We start from the raw sequence: 19,005 nt of genomic DNA on the forward strand, positions 1-19,005 counted from the left end.
TTTAGCTTTGAACTTCTGTCTCAGCGGGAACCTAGGGGCCGACCCTGTTGCGGTGGCCAGCGAGCCTCGTCTTCCACAACACACCTTGCTCTGTGAGCAGCTGTCGTGTTGGGGGACCGGAGATGTTTGCTCACTGGCCGAACACTAGGTTGGCTGGCTTTCAGCACCCTCGCAACGATGTTCCCCTTACGAGGTCTCAGAACACGAGCGAGCTAAAATGAAGGGAAACATCTGATCTGGAGGTCTCCGAAATACATGCACAGGCTTGCCTGAAGTTGCGCATCTGAAGGGTACCTGTGCACAGGGGAGGTGCACCCCCAGAGGCAGGTCCGGCACCCCCAGAGGCAGGTCCGGCACCCCAGAGGCAGGTTCGGCACCCCCAGAGGCAGGTCCGGCACCCCAGAGGCAGGTCTGGCACCCCCAGAGGCAGGTCCGGCACCCCCAGAGGCAGGTCCGGCACCCCAGAGGCAGGTCCGGCACCCCCAGAGGCAGGTCCAGCACCCCAGAGGCAGGTCCGGCACCCCAGAGGCAGGTCCAGCACCCCAGAGGCAGGTCCGGCACCCCCGGAGGCAGGTTCGGCACCCCCAGAGGCAGGTTCGGCACCCCCAGAGGCAGGTCCGGCACCCCCAGAGGCAGGTCCAGCACCCCAGAGGCAGGTCTGGCACCCCCAGAGGCAGGTCCGGCACCCCCAGAGGCAGGTCCAGCACCCCAGAGGCAGGTCTGGCACCCCCAGAGGCAGGTTCGGCACCCCCAGAGGCAGGTCCGGCACCCCAGAGGCAGGTCCGGCACCCCCAGAGGCAGGTTCGGCACCCCCAGAGGCAGGTCCAGCACCCCAGAGGCAGGTTCGGCACCCCCAGAGGCAGGTCCGGCACCCCAGAGGCAGGTCCAGCACCCCAGAGGCAGGTCCGGCACCCCAGAGGCAGGTCCGGCACCCCCAGAGGCAGGTCCAGCACCCCAGAGGCAGGTCCGGCACCCCAGAGGCAGGTCCAGCACCCCAGAGGCAGGTTCGGCACCCCCAGAGGCAGGTCCGGCACCCCAGAGGCAGGTCCGGCACCCCAGAGGCAGGTCCGGCACCCCCAGAGGCAGGTTTGGCACCCCAGAGGCAGGTCCGGCACCCCCAGAGGCAGGTCCGGCACCCCAGAGGCAGGTCCAGCACCCCAGAGGCAGGTCCGGCACCCCAGAGGCAGGTCCGGCACCCCCAGAGGCAGGTCCAGCACCCCAGAGGCAGGTCCGGCACCCCCAGAGGCAGGTCCGGCACCCCAGAGGCAGGTTCGGCACCCCCAGAGGCAGGTCCGGCACCTCAGAGGCAGGTCCAGCACCCCAGAGGCAGGTCCGGCACCCCAGAGGCAGGTCCAGCACCCCAGAGGCAGGTTCGGCACCCCCAGAGGCAGGTCCGGCACCCCCGGAGGCAGGTCCAGCACCCCCAGAGGCAGGTCCGGCACCCCCAGAGGCAGGTCTGGCACCCCCAGAGGCAGGTCCGGCACCCCCAGAGGCAGGTCCAGCACCCCAGAGGCAGGTCTGGCACCCCCAGAGGCAGGTCTGGCACCCCCAGAGGCAGGTTCGGCACCCCGGAGGCAGGTCCGGCACCCCCGGAGGCAGGTCCGGCACCCCCAGAGGCAGGTCCGGCACCCCAGAGGCAGGTCCGGCACCCCGAGAGGCAGGTCCGGCACCCCCAGAGGCAGGTCCGGCACCCCAGAGGCAGGTCCGGCACCCCAGAGGCAGGTCTGGCACCCCCAGAGGCAGGTCCGGCACCCCAGAGGCAGGTCCAGCACCCCCAGAGGCAGGTTTGGCACCCCAGAGGCAGGTTCGGCACCCCCAGAGGCAGGTCCAGCACCCCAGAGGCAGGTCCGGCACCCCCAGAGGCAGGTCCGGCACCCCGGAGGCAGGTCTGGCACCCCAGAGGCAGGTCCGGCACCCCCAGAGGCAGGTCTGGCACCCCCAGAGGCAGGTCCGGCACCCCCAGAGGCAGGTCTGGCACCCCCAGAGGCAGGTCCGGCACCCCCAGAGGCAGGTCCAGCACCCCAGAGGCAGGTCTGGCACCCCAGAGGCAGGTCCAGCACCCCAGAGGCAGGTCCGGCACCCCCAGAGGCAGGTCCGGCACCCCGGAGGCAGGTCCGGCACCCCGGAGGCAGGTCCAGCACCCCAGAGGCAGGTCCGGCACCCCCAGAGGCAGGTCCAGCACCCCAGAGGCAGGTCCAGCACCCCAGAGGCAGGTCTGGCACCCCCAGAGGCAGGTCCGGCACCCCCAGAGGCAGGTCTGGCACCCCCAGAGGCAGGTCCGGCACCCCCAGAGGCAGGTCCAGCACCCCAGAGGCAGGTCTGGCACCCCAGAGGCAGGTCCGGCACCCCCAGAGGCAGGTCCAGCACCCCAGAGGCAGGTTCGGCACCCCCAGAGGCAGGTCCGGCACCCCAGAGGCAGGTCCAGCACCCCAGAGGCAGGTCCGGCACCCCCAGAGGCAGGTCCAGCACCCCAGAGGCAGGTCCAGCACCCCAGAGGCAGGTTCGGCACCCCAGAGGCAGGTCCGGCACCCCAGAGGCAGGTCCGGCACCCCCAGAGGCAGGTCCGGCACCCCAGAGGCAGGTCCGGCACCCCCAGAGACAGGTCCGGCACCCCCAGAGGCAGGTTCGGCACCCCCAGAGGCAGGTCCGGCACCCCAGAGGCAGGTCCAGCACCCCAGAGGCAGGTCCGGCACCCCAGAGGCAGGTCCGGCACCCCCAGAGGCAGGTCCGGCACCCCCAGAGGCAGGTCCAGCACCCCAGAGGCAGGTCCGGCACCCCAGAGGCAGGTCCGGCACCCCGGAGGCAGGTCCGGCACCCCAGAGGCAGGTCCAGCACCCCAGAGGCAGGTCCGGCACCCCAGAGGCAGGTCCGGCACCCCAGAGGCAGGTCCGGCACCCCCAGAGGCAGGTCCGGCACCCCCGGAGGCAGGTCCGGCACCCCTCCTGTGAGAGGAGGGACGCTGAAGGGAGGTGCGGGGCTGTGCGGGCAGGACACGTGCCAGGAAGCCGAGGGCCCAGCCAGAGGGCTGTGCGGATGGGCAGCTCTCGGGTGGGAGCTGTCCCAGGAAAGCCAGGGCTGCGGTAACTGTCACCACAGCCCATGGGAACTGAACTGGGGCCCTGCGAGGACCAGGGCTCTGTCCTCCCAGCCCGCTCCTCGCTCCAGCCATGGCTGTGGAGCTGAGCAACCTGGACCCAGGCAGCCCCCGCCCCTGGGGCTGGAAATAACCCATGCCCTTGGGAGGGTGCTGGACGGCCGTGGGCCCTTGCCTGCGTTACCAGAGACGACTGCTGGAGCGTGGGTCCCCCCAGGTGCGGAGCGGGCCAGCGATGGTGTCGGAGTCCAGCGCTCTCTGACTAGGGTCTTTCAGGCATTCAGCACGTGGAGGCTGCAATGCTTAATATCAAAATTTACTGCAAAGCAGAGGCCGCCCCCAGGCCCCTCGGCGTTGAGGGGAGTCGTATCTGCCTGCGCCGCAGCTGCGGTCCGCCGCTCCCTCCCTGACTGAGCTCCGCGGGCACGTCGCCCTGCCCGTCTCCTCTTCTTCTGCCGCGGGGTTTAGCGGCCGGCCGCGGACGCGGTGATTTCTGCTGGCCCTTCCTGTTGGCTGACGTGGACGTGCTGCACTGCCGCTACAGACACAAACCGCGTGGGGCCCAGGGGGAGCACGTCGGGAGCGTCAGGGCCTGCTCCCCAGGCACCCCACCGCTCCGCGGCCCTCGGGGGAGCGGGGCCGTCCTTCAGCGCTGTGCCACGCAGCGGAGGCAGCGCTGCGGGCCGCGCGCGGGCCCAGCTCTGCCCGGGCCCGCTGGACCCGTGGGGACAGGCGCTCTGCCCAGCCGACACCTGCTCCCGCCACCGACTGCCTTGGCAACGATTGCTGACTTGTGGCGGCTTCGCCTTCCTGCCTGGCTAGTAAAGTCCCACAGGAGCGTCCGGCCAGCAGCAGTTCCCCAGCAGCGCCCCGGACGTCACCTCCCTGGCCGCAGCCCTCTGTGACAGTTCCTGGGGTCGCCCCACCAGGCCTTACCCTGCAGGAATGGCTCTGCAGGCTGGGACAGCACTGCCTTCCGCAGGGGCCTCTGCCAGGCCGCAGCGCTCCGATCAGCTGCCTGGCACGCCAACAGCGCGAGAAACAGCTTCCTTGGCCGTTACGGATCCGAAACTCCCAAGTGAGGATGTCAGTGAAGTGAGCCCAGGAGGATGGCACTTCCGAGCTGGGAAGAAGGTAGCTGGGAATCAGCAAGAAAGCAACCGAGAAAATCCCTGGCTGCAGAGGGGAAACTCGTTGCTGGATGATTGTTGGACTCCTGTTTGTTGACCAGTTTTGCTCTGGTGGGGAGGGGAATGGGAGAACCAGACATGGCATTTGGAAGTCTACAGCATGTAGACAGTTGCACATTCGTTACTGAGAAATCAGGGTAATCCTGGAGGGAGTCGCACAGAAATCCAACCCATCCTGCTCAGCACCAGCTGATGTTCTGGCCTGGGTGCTCTCCAGTCCCATCCTGTTTCCTGGAGTGGCTGTGGCTGCAGATGAGCGTAGGACACCACATGAGGCCTGGCCTGTGACACAGGGAGAATATCTAAAACCATCAGTCCCACTCCGGCCCTTTTCTCTGTGTCCAGCCGCAGATGATTCCTCTTCAGCTGGAGACCTGCTGTCACCCAGACACTTGGTCCTCGTTCTGCCTGGTGAAGTGCTGAATTCCTGCCCACATGGAGACCTCCCCATCTTTCCAGACCCCTTTTGCTTGCTCAGCATTGCCAGGAATTGTGATATTTCCTCCAAAGTGCTGGCAGCTCTACCATGTTGACACTACATGAACACCCAAATTGCATAGCATCTTTAAGGATATCCGGTCAGCGGTGATTTAGCATAAAAGATAATAAATTAAATATATGGATACACAACCTTAATGAGCAGGAGATTAAATAGAGACAATAATGAGGACCATAGTGGTCAGGTCATGATTGGTGGGCTGTTAGGGTGACTGTAACTTTGGAGAGGGTCACTCAGGACTTTGTAGCTGATAAGAAGAAAACAAATTTATCCTAGGGCTCATAGGAAAGAGCTAACCTATTACAGGAAAGTAGAAGGAGTCTGTGGGATTATGTAGATTTATTATGGGTTATTTAGGGGAAGGATCAAAGGCAGGAAAAGAGAGAGATTAAAGTGGGCTGGGCAGGAACAAACATGGGAAAATAGAGGGAAAGGGAGATAATGTTGGTAACGTGAACAGTTTCCCCACCGCAGTGGGATCCAGCAAGGAGCCACTGGTACCTCTGAGAACTTGTCCCTCCCAGGCCCTGAGGACGTTATTTCAGCCCTGGCTGTTCCAGAGGATTTCAGGTAGCTTTCAGCTGTGAGGGGAGCCAGGCATCGTCCTGGCTGCACATAACACTCCTACTGCACAGGGGCTGTGGGCACTTGTGTGATCTAGACACCCCATGGGTCTGGACTGTGGCTGCCTCCAGGCTGGAGCTCCATCGTGTACCCTGCTGCAGGGTGAAGGCAATCGCCAGAGCTCCTGGCAAGCTGAACGCCTGTGTTGTCAGCATGGAGGAGTCACTGAGGGGGGGAGATGAGGAGCCCTATCTGTTGAGATCCCCTCTCATCCGTTGGGAGATTAGTGCCTGGCCAAAGCTTCGTGCACTTTAGGTGAGGCAGCGAGTGGTTGCATGAACCACCACCAACAGGAGAACTTGTACTTCATAGAGTTGACTGGACTGATCTGCAATGCACACTCATCAGCAAAGGTTTTCTGGATGCTTTTCCCTGCCCTCTGTGGCTGACTGGTCACACAGTACAACAGCGCTCGCCAAGGATGTCTCCATCACTTCCCGGGTAGGCCACGCTCTTGCAGGGTCTTTTCCAGCTGGCTGGGTTGGCCTGCACAAACTCAGGCCTGTGGCATCAGGCCTCTGCCTGTTGAGAAGAAACAGGGCTCAGTTCTCTGCTGAGAACCAACCCTTCCTGCGGGCAGAAAGGGAGAGGCAGGAGCACCCTGCTGAACACCAGTCTGGTGGCTGGAGCACTCTTTACTGGAGGAGATGATAGTCTGGGCCAGTATATTTTTCAAAGCTAAGCCATTTAGAGAGGTCTGGAGGGCTCATAAACATCCTAACCCTGAGCTTACCCAGGAATGTTATCTTCTGGCCTGGACAGGAGGAATTCCTGGGGAGGAATAACCCCATGCACCAGTACAGGCTGGGGGCTGACCTGCTGGAAAGCAGCTCTGCCGAGAAGGTCCTGGGAGTGCTGGTGGACAACAAGATGACCATGAGCGAGCAGTGTGCCCTTATGGCCAAGAAGGCTGTCAGCAGGTCGAGGGAGGTGATCCTTCCCATCTGCTCAGCGCTACTGAGGCCACACCTGGAGTGCTAGGTCCAGTTCTGGGCTCCACAGAATGAGAGACGGAGGTTGAACTAGATGATCTCCAGAGGTTCCTGCCAACCTCAACCTTTCTGTGATTCTGTGACAGAGACAGCTGTTCAGGAAGAGAGATTTTGCTCTGCATGTGAGTTTTCTATGTTGGTGAAAATTCAGCTGAGAACGGGAACTCTGTGGGTATCTGAAACTCCTCCAAAGGGCTAGGTTTCAGGAAGAAGAATGAGAGAAAGAGGAACTTGTCAGGAAGCATGAGGAAACACCTGGGCACTGCTGCAGTGAGGGTTTGAATCAGGCTTGTGTAAGAGGAGTGGGGAATGAAAAGAGAAATGATTTGGGGAATTCAGGCTGGACTGATCACTGACTCATTTTAGCATGACAGACTTCACCCAGGAGAGCTAAAGGGACCTGTAGGGAATGGTTACGTATTTGCTCTGCCGTGTAATGTGTCCCTTGAAGCAGAGACCAGCCAGGGCTGGGTTTGGCTGTGGGAAAGCAAGGCAGATGCCGTACGGCTGGTGATGGACTGAGGAGAGAAAGCACCTTGCCTCCTGGATGGCCACTTGGAGCCAATGTGCAAGGGCTGTGAGAGGGAGGGGGACTGAACCCTTTGAGACCCCTCAGAGAAATCCTGTGCCACAGGCCACCAGTGGAAAGACTCTGCCAGAATATCCTATCTACCTAGGTCTTCCCTCATGTGCTGATACTTTCCCTCAACCAGCTGATGGGGAAAAAACCAAAATGTCCACTGCCTCTCTGATTCCATTTCCAACCCCCAGACCGGACAGCACACGCTGGGAGAGGTTGGCGGGTCCTGGCTAGCCTGGGCTTGGGCAGGCACCTGCTCTGGCCTGAGGGAACAACTCCACGACTTCCCACAACTGCCCTCACGTGCTAGTCAGGGCATGGCAGAGAGGAGACCCCGCCTCTCTCCCTTCCTAGAGAGCATTCATTTCCTCGTCACATACAACAAGTAAATGGTGGCTTCTCCAAGAGCAGTGGAAACAGTGGCTACATCTGCAGCACTAAATCGCGGTACGTGGGATTGCTCTCAGGCAGGCACTGCTGTGCTGTAAATGGCAAACATTCCCGGTTCTCCTCACCTTGGGAGGCTGGAGCATCTGGCATATGAGGAGAGGCTGAGAGAGCTGGGACTGTGTAGCCTGGAGAAAAGAAGGCTCAGGGGGATCTTCTCAGTGTGCATAAATATCTGACGGAGGGAGCAGAGAAAATGGAGTGGCACCAAGTGACAAGACACAAAAGGCACAAAGAAAATACAGGAACTTCCATTAAACTTAAGGAAATTTTTATTTTATTTATTTTATTTTATTTTATTTTATTTTTATTTTATTGTAGGGGCACTTGAACACTGGGACAGGTTGCCCAGAGGGGTTGTAGAGGCTCCATCCTTGAAGATACTTAAAACCTGACAGGCCACGGCCCTGTGAAACCTGCTGTGTTGGACCAGATGGTCTCCAGAGGCCCCTGCCAACCACTCTGTGATTGCGTGATTTGATATTAACTTCTAACAAGGAAAATAATGAAAATCACAGCAATAACAAGGAGAATTATCCCAGCACCCAGGAAAATGATCCTGTATGTCACAGACCTAGGTTGTTCCTTCATTTTCCTGGCTGCTCTGTACTGCTGAATATGATATTCCACTTTCTCCTCAGTTAAGTAGGGCTCCAGGTACATCTCGTTGTAGAAGTACCTGCCTCCGTTCTCCTGCACCATGCTGCGGATCATCCCCATCAGCTCAGCAACCTGTTCATCCCGTCTGGCACCTGTGGCCGTGTTACTGAAACCGCAGTACCTGTTCCCACACTTCATAATCAAGTCCTGGAGAGCATCGTTGTCCGAATATCGCACATAATCATGCAGCGATCCCCCCACCAAATCTTCCACCCGCGTGAATAAGACGATCGTGTGCCTCAAAACATCAGCTCCAAAGATGTCCTGCACTCTCTGCACGGCCTCCTTGTCCTCCTCAGTGAATCGACCCAGCTGTGTCACCAGCAGCACCGCATGGGGTCCCGGGGAGGACAGCTCGACACAGCGAATAATTTCTCTGTACAACTCACTGCTGACAGACGTTGGATTAAAAATGTTGGCTGTGTCAATCACTGTGATGTCCCCGTCATCTCGGTGCCTTTGTGCCTTTGCACAGCTTTCCGTCACTGTTCTGACTGCAAGCTTGGACTCGAATACTTGTTCTCCGAGGATGGTGTTTCCTGTGGCGCTCTTCCCGCCCCCACTCTTCCCGACCAGGAGGAGTCTCATCTCCGAGCAGCCGCTCCTGGGAGCAGGGGAGCTCGCCGGACAGCCAGAGCCACGCTGCACAAACAAAAGCAGATACGGGCGACTCCTGTTAATGCCAGGCTGCTGCTTGTGGTGACTTTATGGGCTGAGAGCCCCACACTAAATAACGAATGTTTGGCACCACTGCTTCACCGTAGCGCCTTGGCCACTAACGTTCACCTGGCGCACTGTGTGCACACGGGAGGTCAGCAAGAGAAACCAGCACACTCCCGACCCTGTTCTTACGGTAACTCAGGCACGCTTTAGCTCCCTTCCTCCTTACGAGAAAGCTTCCCGGCCAATATAAAGCACTGCACATCTCGCTGCCCTGCCCCTCACCCGAGTACCTTCACGCTGCCGCCCTGGGGTCAGCTCTCTGGCCAGAGCGGGTCACTCCCGAGGCAGATACCCTTCCCCTCCACGCTGCAGAGCACGGTGCTTCTCAAGCCTCCTCTCCGCCAGGGCAGTGAGCGTGCCGGCCTCGCGCGACTCTGCCCGCGGGAGCAAGGCTTGTCCTGGAGCTGGAGTCCCTCCTCTGCCCGCGGGAGCAAGGCTTGCCCTGGAGCTGGAGTCCCTCCTCTGCCCGCGGGAGCAAGGCTTGCCCTGGAGCTGGAGTCCCTCCTCTGCCCGCGGGAGCAAGGCTTGCCCTGGAGCTGGAGTCCCTCCTCTGCCCGCGGGAGCAAGGCTTGCCCTGGAGCTGGAGTCCCTCCTCTGCCCGCGGGAGCAAGGCTTGCCCTGGAGCTGGAGTCCCTCCTCTGCCCGCGGGAGCAAGGCTTGCCCTGGAGCTGGAGTCCCTCCCAAGCGAGGCCGGCAGGGAGCTGCCGAGCCGAGCCGCGGCGCGAGCGGCACCCTCTGCCCGGGCTCTGCCGCGGCGGGCGCAGAGCTTCTCGCGTGGCTCCTCCCACGGGGGTGGGCAGCACGCCCGGCGCCCGGCGAAGGGGCTGCGGCGCTTGGGAAGGCTGCTCCCGATGCTGGAAAACGGGCCGCCGAAGGCACGCAGAGGCTCCGCGGGAAAGCTCGCGGGACGGCCCCGCCGCCGCGCCGCCCGCGCTGGCGCCGCGCTCCGCGCTGCAAACCTCCGCCCGTGCAGCCCGGCGGCCGCGCAGGCTCCAGAGCGACCTGCGGGACAGCCGGAAGGCAAGACTGGGGGCCTGCGTGCCCCGAAGCTCTGGCTTGCCTAGGTGGGGGTCAGGAGGTTCAAATGCCCCCAAAAGTGAGGCCGAAGGAGCTGCTGGGGACTCTCTCCCACATTCCCCTCCTGCACTGGCTGGTCTCATCCTGAACACTGTGCTGCTGCTCCTGAATGCTATCAGATGGTGCAAGGGAATCCTCTAAGCCTCTTCTCCGACCCAACCCTCTGCTTAGAAACCTGTCCATGCCTGTCCACAGCACGAGCCCTCTGCATTATCTCTGTTGGCTTTTTACTGACACCCAGCTGCCTTCCTCCTAGCTATGAAGTGCCCTTCCCTTGGACTCACTGTGTGCCCTTCACTGGCAGGGGTGGCACGGGGATGGGAAGAGGGCCAGGCTCTGCATTACCGGCCACAGGTCACCGGGTACAGGCTGTGTGTGCTGAGCCTGGCACCGTTGTTCCACTTGTGTCTTTGTTCCGTGAACAAGATGCCCCCGTCGCTTATGCCCTTGTGCTCCTGCATGGTAGTGCAAAAGGGCCCAGGGAGTCTAGTGCGAGGGGAGCGAGCCACAGCAGAGCCGGGGAGCCGGAGCGCCACGGTGGCAGCGGGAACGTTGCAGGTGGTGTGTTTTTGGCTGCTTGGGGTTCTTGCATGAACAAGCAGGAGTGGTTTGAGAGGTGGTTGTCAGTGTACTGACCTGAGACTCTTACTTGACACCAAAATGGCCATGCAGAAGATGACTGCAAGAGCTGTGTGCTTGGCTCCAGCTTCTGCTAGCCTGGGCACTGCGCAGCAGGAAGGGAGAAGAGCGGGGGGGTAAGAGGGACAGGGGGGCAAGAAACAATGTAAAACTTGCTTTTTAGACTATTTGCATGAAACATCATTTGGGCGCTCCATCGTCAGGTGGGCTGTCGGGCTGCAGCGGAGATAGGGCCCTGATACGCCGTTGGTATGGGGGTCAGGAGACCATCCAGGCTTCTGGTGTGGTTGTTCACCCAACCCACTTCCATAACTTCATAGGTTTGTAGGAATTTGTCTTCTGTCTCTGTTCCTGCTTTCTGGACTCTGCCAGCGTGGGAGGGGGCGTCCGTGCGGCTCGGCCGCACAGCGCAGAAACGGAGCTAGCGACGGAGGAGAGGAGAGCCACGAGCTTGAGCTCGTTTCAACCCCCCGCGGTCCTGCCCGGCAGCGCGGGACGGCCTGCACCGTGACCGCAAGCGCGTTGCAGAGACCGGTAGTGGGAACCACGCCGGTACCGTGATTGAACGGTATGTTGCAATGGCTCTATGTTGCCTGGTGTAACTCACACGTTCTCTGTGATTTCAGGAGGTCGCTGTATCACTCCTGCTAAATCCAAAATCCCACATAACATCAACTGTTTTCAAGGAAGTAAATTTTGATATTAAGCATTGCAGCCTCCACGTGCTGAATGCCTGAAAGACCCTAGTCAGAGAGCGCTGGACTCCGACACCATCGCTGGCCCGCTCCGCACCTGGGGGGACCCACGCTCCAGCAGTCGTCTCTGGTAACGCAGGCAAGGGCCCACGGCCGTCCAGCACCCTCCCAAGGGCATGGGTTATTTCCAGCCCCAGGGGCGGGGGCTGCCTGGGCCCAGGTTGCTCAGCTCCACAGCCATGGCTGGAGCGAGGAGCGGGCTGGGAGGACAGAGCCCTGGTCCTCGCAGGGCCCCAGTTCAGTTCCCATGGGCTGTGGTGACAGTTACCGCAGCCCTGGCTTTCCTGGGACAGCTCCCACCCGAGAGCTGCCCATCCGCACAGCCCTCTGGCTGGGCCCTCGGCTTCCTGGCACGTGTCCTGCCCGCACAGCCCCGCACCTCCCTTCAGCGTCCCTCCTCTCACAGGAGGGGTGCCGGACCTGCCTCTGGGGTGCTGGACCTGCCTCTGGGGGTGCCGAACCTGCCTCTGGGGTGCCGGACCTGCCTCTGGGGGTGCCGAACCTGCCTCTGGGGGTGCCGGACCTGCCTCTGGGGTGCCAGACCTGCCTCTGGGGGTGCCGGACCTGCCTCTGGGGTGCCGGACCTGCCTCTGGGGGTGCCAGACCTGCCTCTGGGGTGCCGAACCTGCCTCTGGGGTGCCGGACCTGCCTCTGGGGGTGCCGAACCTGCCTCTGGGGGTGCCGGACCTGCCTCTGGGGTGCCGGACCTGCCTCTGGGGGTGCCGGACCTGCCTCTGGGGTGCTGGACCTGCCTCTGGGGTGCTGGACCTGCCTCCGGGGGTGCCGAACCTGCCTCTGGGGTGCTGGACCTGCCTCTGGGGGTGCCAGACCTGCCTCTGGGGTGCCGGACCTGCCTCTGGGGGTGCACCTCCCCTGTGCACAGGTACCCTTCAGATGCGCAACTTCAGGCAAGCCTGTGCATGTATTTCGGAGACCTCCAGATCGGATGTTTCCCTTCATTTTAGCTCGCCCGTGTTCTGAGACCTCGTAAGGGGAACATCGTTGCGAGGGTGCTGAAAGCCAGCCAACCTAGTGTTCGGCCAGTGAGCAAACATCTCCGGTTCCCCAACACGACAGCTGCTCACAGAGCAAGGTGTGTTGTGGAAGACGAGGCTCGCTGGCCACCGCAACAGGGTCGGCCCCTAGGTTCCCGCTGAGACAGAAGTTCAAAGCTAAATCAGAGTGAAATAAGTTTTAATGACACGCGGGCAGCAATTACAGCTCGAGCTGGGTGCCTCCAAAGAGGGGCAAAGAGACCCCTGGGCAGTTACACCCTTACGAGCTAAATCCTCCCCCCTTCACGTGACAGGTCAGAACCAACGGCGATATTGGAGTTCAGGCTCTTCCAGCTCCCGGTGGCTCCTTTCTGTAGTTTCCAGGTGTGTCCTTTACTTCTTATCGCACTTCCGCATAGCTGTTGATGGATCTTTTGCTCCCTTCGTGGCCCTGGGAACCAGTCTTTGTGGTAACTTTTCTTGCATAGTTGTCTGGCTCTACTTTTACAAAAGCAAGGTCACAGCTTAGGCCTAAAGCTTCAGCCAACTTAGCTACTAATGCTACGTAAGGAACACTAAGCGACTAACTCTAGACAGCTTTAGTCCAACAGTCTAACAAGGTGAACATGCAGACAGAGAGCAGCAGAGGGAAATTGCATTTCATCTCACGCTTGTTGCACTCCTGGAGCCAATGAGGAAATGAGACACAAAGGTCACAGGAAAACGTCCAAGTACGACTTTGACGGGGATAGAAAGTAACATCAGGAAAGGGAGGAGAAACTGGAGCTTCAGAGGGCAGTAAGAAAGGCACAGCAAAGAAGTTTCCTGTCCAACAGAGCCTTACCAGCTAAAGTATAGTGCAAAACTTTCCAAAGAACGACCGTGCGTCTTTCTCCAGCATTTCTGGTGTGTAGCACGGAGCGATACAGTTACCCTCTACCATGGTATCGATCATAGTAATCAACGTTGAAACCTGCTTATCCTTTAGCTCTCCTTCTGCCCTGTTGTTGAAAGCAGTGTACCGGCATCCACATTTTGCTGACAGCCCATTAAGAAACTCACTGCTTTCTACGAAACTCTTGATATCTTCTGGCTTCTGAAGCTCTTCTGCTCGGGTGAATACGAGGACTGTGTAACGCTGTGCTTCAGTATGCAGAATTTTTGTTACGTATTCTGCTACTTCTATCTCTTCTTTACTGATTCGGCCCAGCTGCACCACCAGAAGAATGGCGTGGACCCCTGAGGAGAGGGAGTGAACTGCCTTTTTAATCTCCTTGGCGGTGGCTTCATTAGATTTCTTGGAGTCAAAAAGGCCAGGAGTGTCAAAAACAATAACTTTTCTTCCCTTGAAATCTCCCTCAGCTCTGCTGTAGTCCTTTGTTACAGAGTGCGCTGCTACTTTGGAAGGGAAAGCACTATAACCAAGGATGGTGTTTCCCGTCGCACTTTTCCCACTGCCAGTTTTACCCACAAGCAGGATTCTCAGCTCAGGCCCTGGAGGAGCAATCAGAGACACAGGTCTAAGGCCCACAGCCCCGTGCTGTCACAGACAGCCCTCCCTGCGAGCTGCACGCCGGGGCTGGTGCCCTGCCACGCCGTCAGGCAGAGCTGTCCATGCTGAGCAGAAAAAGCTCCCTCACATCCCTCCTTGGCAAGACGGGGGACAGGACAAGGGCTGCAACCATGTCCAGGCAGGCGAAACAGGGCTTGCTCAGCCCCAGCTGACCCTGCCTATCAATCCAGCCCTACCAACAAGGAAAGTTCATGCTCTGGAAGGAACCAAAACCCAAACGAAAGCTGTCCTCATTGAAAGACTCCCTGGAAGGGGGGCGGGGGGCGGGGGGAAGAAGAGGGGAAGAAAAAGGGAAAAGGAAACCAGGGCTGGAAAGGAGCGGGCTGCGCAGAGCCCTCTCGCAGCGCCAGCTGGGCCCAGGCCACATTCCCGGTGCGGTGCTCCGCGCTTGCGGCCAGCCAGTCCGCGTCTCTTCCAGGGGCCCGACATGCGACAGCAGCTACAGCTCAGCACTGCCCGAGCCAGGGGAGCAGCCGCAGCGCCGGGGGCAGCCAGGCAGAGCCCTGGCTGTGCGTGACGGTCCCACCGCGCTGGCGCTGGGGCCGCTTGCGTGGTCTGGACACCCCACGGGTCTGTCCCACGGCCCTCCCCAGCCCAGGGCCTGAGCTGTGCACGGTGCTGCGCTCCAAGGCTGCCGGTGAGCTGAACCCCTGTGCTGCCAGCACAGGTCGGGGGCCAGGGCAGCATGCCCCAGGAGGCCCTCCCCACGCTGGGAGCCTTTGCCTGCTAGGTCCGAGCCAGGACTCTGCCCTCGAGCTCTTCTGGGTTTGGCATTAGCCAGTCATTGGTGTGACACCCCAGGAACGTGAGGAAGCACCAACCGGCCTCTCAGCTGGCTCCTGCCTCCCCTCCAGCCCGGAGCCCGTGCTGTGGGCAGCCCACGTCCCCACAGCCTGAGCAGGCACCCCGAAGGGCCATTAGCAGAAAACGGGCCCCAGAAGAGCTCAGGTCAGGGCTTCCTCAAAGGGCCTCTGCAGCCCCAGGCTGAGCAACGCCCAGTCTCCTCCCGAGAGTAGAAAGTGCAAGCAAAAGTGTGTCCTGCAGCTGCTCCGCACTCAGGGAGCTCGCAGCAGAAACGAAAGGGCAGGCTGAGGTGAATTATGCTAAGCCACTGGCTCTTCCAAGAAATCATATGCTCAGCAGCATACGTGCAGCAGTTCACGCAGCACCAGGTCCCCTTCCTGCTGCTGCGTGGCCCCAGTTTGGTCACATCCCCAAGCGTCAGTGTGAGAGGAATTTTGCTTCCTCTCAGCATGAGCTGGGCACTGCACTAGAACAGCCTATGGGCTCCATGAAACAGGCACAAAAATGACTGGGTTTCGGAGCATATACCCCAGACACCCTACATGGTGTCAGGCTGCAGTGACTGGACAACAGCTACCCCATCTGTCCCTGCTCTCAGGCCACACAGTGCTAGAGGTGGGAGGGTGTGAGGCAATCTCAGGAAATCCTTGAGCCTGTGCTGTTCCCAGAAACATCATCCCAGATGCTGAAGTTTTCCTCTTTGCATGTGAATTGCACATAGGTGGAAAGCAGAGTTATAAATGCAAACCTGGCTTTACGTTTACCAGCAATGCACCGAAATGAATTCAAAGAGAAGCAGAGTCAGCCTTTGGCCTGCTAAGATTACCAGGTAAAAAGCTCACCTGAGGGCATTCCTTCTGCCATAATGAGTCCAGTTAGGTGGAAAGCCTGAAAGAAGAGAGAAAGATTTTAAGCGTGATTTGCAAAAACTCCCTTGTTTCTGTTCCTGCGGTAACAAAGATGACAAAGACAGCCACTGGGGAGTTGAATCAGCAATATGTTCTCTGTGTATGCATGCAAAAAGAGGCAATTTTACAACCAAATGTTAAATAAATTCTCTCTCACACACACACATATGCACTATATCAAAGTGCACCTCCATCAGCCAAGAGATGAACATCTCACAGCCCCTGCTCCCCAGAGGTAATCCCAGGACAGAGTTCTTTAAGCTCTGTGCAGTTTGGGACCACAGGTCCTGCCATGCTGAGGGAGGTAGGCGAGTGCAGTTCCCTCTTGTTAACAACCTTGGTCACAACCAGGGCAGGGGTTGTGCCTCCTCAGCTGTGTTTGCCTTGGAGAGGAAGCCTTTTAGAGCAATGCTTTGGGGAAGTAATTTTCTGTCATGCTCCTAGGAGACCTCAAGCCATCACTCAGAGACCCACTCAACCCCACAAAGAGCCAAATTCTGCCAGCACTCCAGCTGAGTGTCGGTAATCTGTCTCAGAAGCAGACCCCCAAAAGCCTCCTACCAAGAACATCCTCATCTTTCCTGGACCTCAGCAGGCCCTGCTCCCTCTACCACCATACTCCCACATGTTCTGCCCCACTGCAGGCCTTCACAAAATGCAGCCACAGGCCCCCAGGACCGGACACTGTGCTTGCAGAGAGCAGCCCAGCCATGGGTAGGGCCCACGTGGCTCTGCTAGCAGAGCAGGGAACAGAAGTGTGTGTTGGGGCCCTTATGCTCACACTCCAGGAGCAACCTTCTGTCCCCCTGCTTTGCTGGGACAGCTACGCAGGTCCCCAGTATCTTAGCTCAAAGGGGTCCACTCATCTGTGCTGAAACTGCCACCGACCATGCTTCAGGATTTAGTGTTTTCTCCCAAGGAGGGAATGGTGCCACTGAACTGTGTCTCAGCAACCCCCAAGAGCCTGTGCTCCAGCTGGTTGTACATAAGGCCAGACAGGGGCTGCCTTCACAGAAAAGAATTCTCAGGAAAACACAGGTTTGGCAATTTCAGTCTGTCCTATGTTTACTCTGCTTCGGTGAAACTTTCTGAGCTTCATCGGGGATGTTGCTGATACTCAGCCAGAACAGGAGCCCTTCCCAACAACAGCCAATAGTTCAAGACCCTGTGTGGCACCTCCTCCTCCAGCTCCTATTACGCCAATAGGAACATCTCCTACATGAGACTGCAGGAAGAGCAGACTCTGCCTCTTGGGTTCAGGCCACTTTTCTGGCATGTGGATAGCACACACCTAAGTTCAAAGTCAAGAACTAACTCAGAAAAGAAAACTTTTCAGAAAATAGACAAGTGCCCCATCACCTGCAGTGGATGCTCCAACAGTGGACTCTATCTTGAATAATTATAATGATAAAATTTGTTTTAAAACAAATATATATCTATAAAATACAGGTACAAAACTATGTTAGTGTAACTAGTACCAGAGTAATTAGAATAATTAGCATAACATTTGCACTGTAATTAATATGCTATCTATATATATATATATCACTTCTTATTACTGCTATTATTACTACAGTGGTATAAGCTGTGTCAGTATTATTTTCAAATCAGTCCAGCATTAGGGATACTTGCAGATACTAACTGATTTGATAGTGTCCTGTGTCAATTCCTGCTTGCAGTCATCTTTCCTTTGCCTGAGGAGGACAGCATCTGCGTTTCATGAGGAAGGTCAAAGAAAGCAGAGAAATACAGCAGAAAAAGATCACAGGCAACTGGAGAGTGCAAGAAGTCCCTACTGCATTTCCCAAACACACAAAATACTCCTTTTTACCTGGAACAAAGCTTTAAACACAAGCAATCGTGTAATAATTTTACATTATTTATAAAAGGAAGCTAGTAGCCGTTTAGTCTTAGGATTAAAGCAAAATCTTAGGATCTGTGTTTACTTCTATTTGGTGCACTGCTTTTGTTAGGCTGAGAATGAAGGCAGCAGTGCTAGCTATGAGGGTTTCACCAAAATACCATATTGAGGGAGTGCCAGTTCTGATCATCTGTTAAATCTTTCTTTTCTGTTCCAATCTGCACATTCAAACACTGGAGTACAGTTGGACATGCAAGTGTTAAGGCTTGTAGCAGCAAGCTAGGATAAAAGCAGTGCAGTTCTGAGAGACGAGCATTGAAATAAAGACAGCGAAGTGGAACACCACAGAGAATCACATTTCTACAGCTACATACAACGGAAATCAAGAATTAGGCTGTTACATGTGTATTCGTAGGTCCAGCCATGTTTAGCTCTCCCTCACTCAAAAAAGAAAAAAAAAAGAGTGGGAGAGGTAAGACTAAAAGGCAGCTTTGGTCAATCTGCAGTGCAGAAAGGAATTAAGGAAGAGCAGAGAGAGAAAAACAATTTAACACATGCTTGCATGAGAGATGGGATGTTTCTATTGGAATTTCTTCAGGCAGGGCTGAGAGTGACTCAGTCCTAGTGAGAAAGACAGTCCAGCCTCCCTATGCCTGCCCAGCAGACATCCTGCCTTCACAATCCCCTGGGCAACACCGGCGACACCTCGAACGCAGCTCCTATTTTACACTGCCCCTTAGCAAAGCAGTGCCGTTTCCAGGCTCCCTTTCCAGTGCTCACATTCAAATCAGCATTGGCTGAGCTTTCCCCCTCACACGCTAACATGACTGTTTCCTCATCCCAAAACAGATATCCATCAGTGTCATTTAGTGCCCAGACCTTTTTCTTTTACCAGCCCCTGAGCTGCAGAAGTAAAGGTGGGCAGGACAGTCACCCAAAGCTTGTCTCATGCAGAAAGACCTACCTGGTCTTCCTGCAGCCTTCCCCTGCACTGCTCTTACCTCACAGTTCACAACCCTGCAGCCAGGAACGATGCAACTTGAGTCTCACTCAAAAGCAGTTAGCTGGGACAGAATCTTCAGCACTCCAGTTTCTGTTTCCTATCAGCACCATAAAAGGTCTGTGGGAGGGCTTTAAGCCATTATCATAGATTCAGTAAGGTTGGCAGGGACATCTGGAGATCATCTAGTCCAACCTCCCTGCTCAAGCAGGGTCACCTAGAGCATGGTAGACAGGGTTGCATCCAGGTGGGCCTTGAATATCTCCAGAGAAGGAGACTCCACAACCTCTCGGGGCAGCCTGTTCCAGTGCTCTGTCACTCTCACAGGGAAGAAATTCCTCCTCATATTTAGGCAGAACTTCCTGTGGTTCAGTTTTTGCTCATTGCCTCTTGTTCTGTCATATGGGACAACTGGAAAGAGTTTGTCCCCGTCCCCTTGACACCCTCCCTTCAGGTACTTACAGACATTGATAAGATCCCCCCTCAGGCTTCTCTTCCCCAGGCTAAACAGGCCCAGCTCTCGCAGATGTTCCTCATAGGACAGATGTTCCAGTCCTCTGATCATCTTCGTAGCCCTACACTGG

At 57.7% G+C, this 19,005-nt stretch overlaps 1 protein-coding gene across 1 annotated transcript; it reads right to left on the reverse strand.

The window, feature by feature from the left end:
- Nucleotides 1–7,680: 7,680 nt before the first annotated feature.
- On the reverse strand, nucleotides 7,681–19,005 carry LOC134136699 (GTPase IMAP family member 8-like). The gene is made up of 5 exons (XM_062568636.1): nucleotides 18,884–19,005; nucleotides 17,203–17,270; nucleotides 15,495–15,540; nucleotides 13,142–13,769; nucleotides 7,681–8,705 (listed from the first exon to the last, which is right to left on the reverse strand). Exons 1-5 carry the CDS (start codon nucleotides 18,984–18,986, stop codon nucleotides 7,910–7,912), a joined length of 1,641 nt encoding a protein of 546 aa, XP_062424620.1. The 5' UTR covers nucleotides 18,987–19,005; the 3' UTR covers nucleotides 7,681–7,909.

This window comes from Rhea pennata, chromosome 2, assembly GCF_028389875.1.
Source record: "Rhea pennata isolate bPtePen1 chromosome 2, bPtePen1.pri, whole genome shotgun sequence".
NCBI lineage: Eukaryota > Metazoa > Chordata > Aves > Rheiformes > Rheidae > Rhea > Rhea pennata.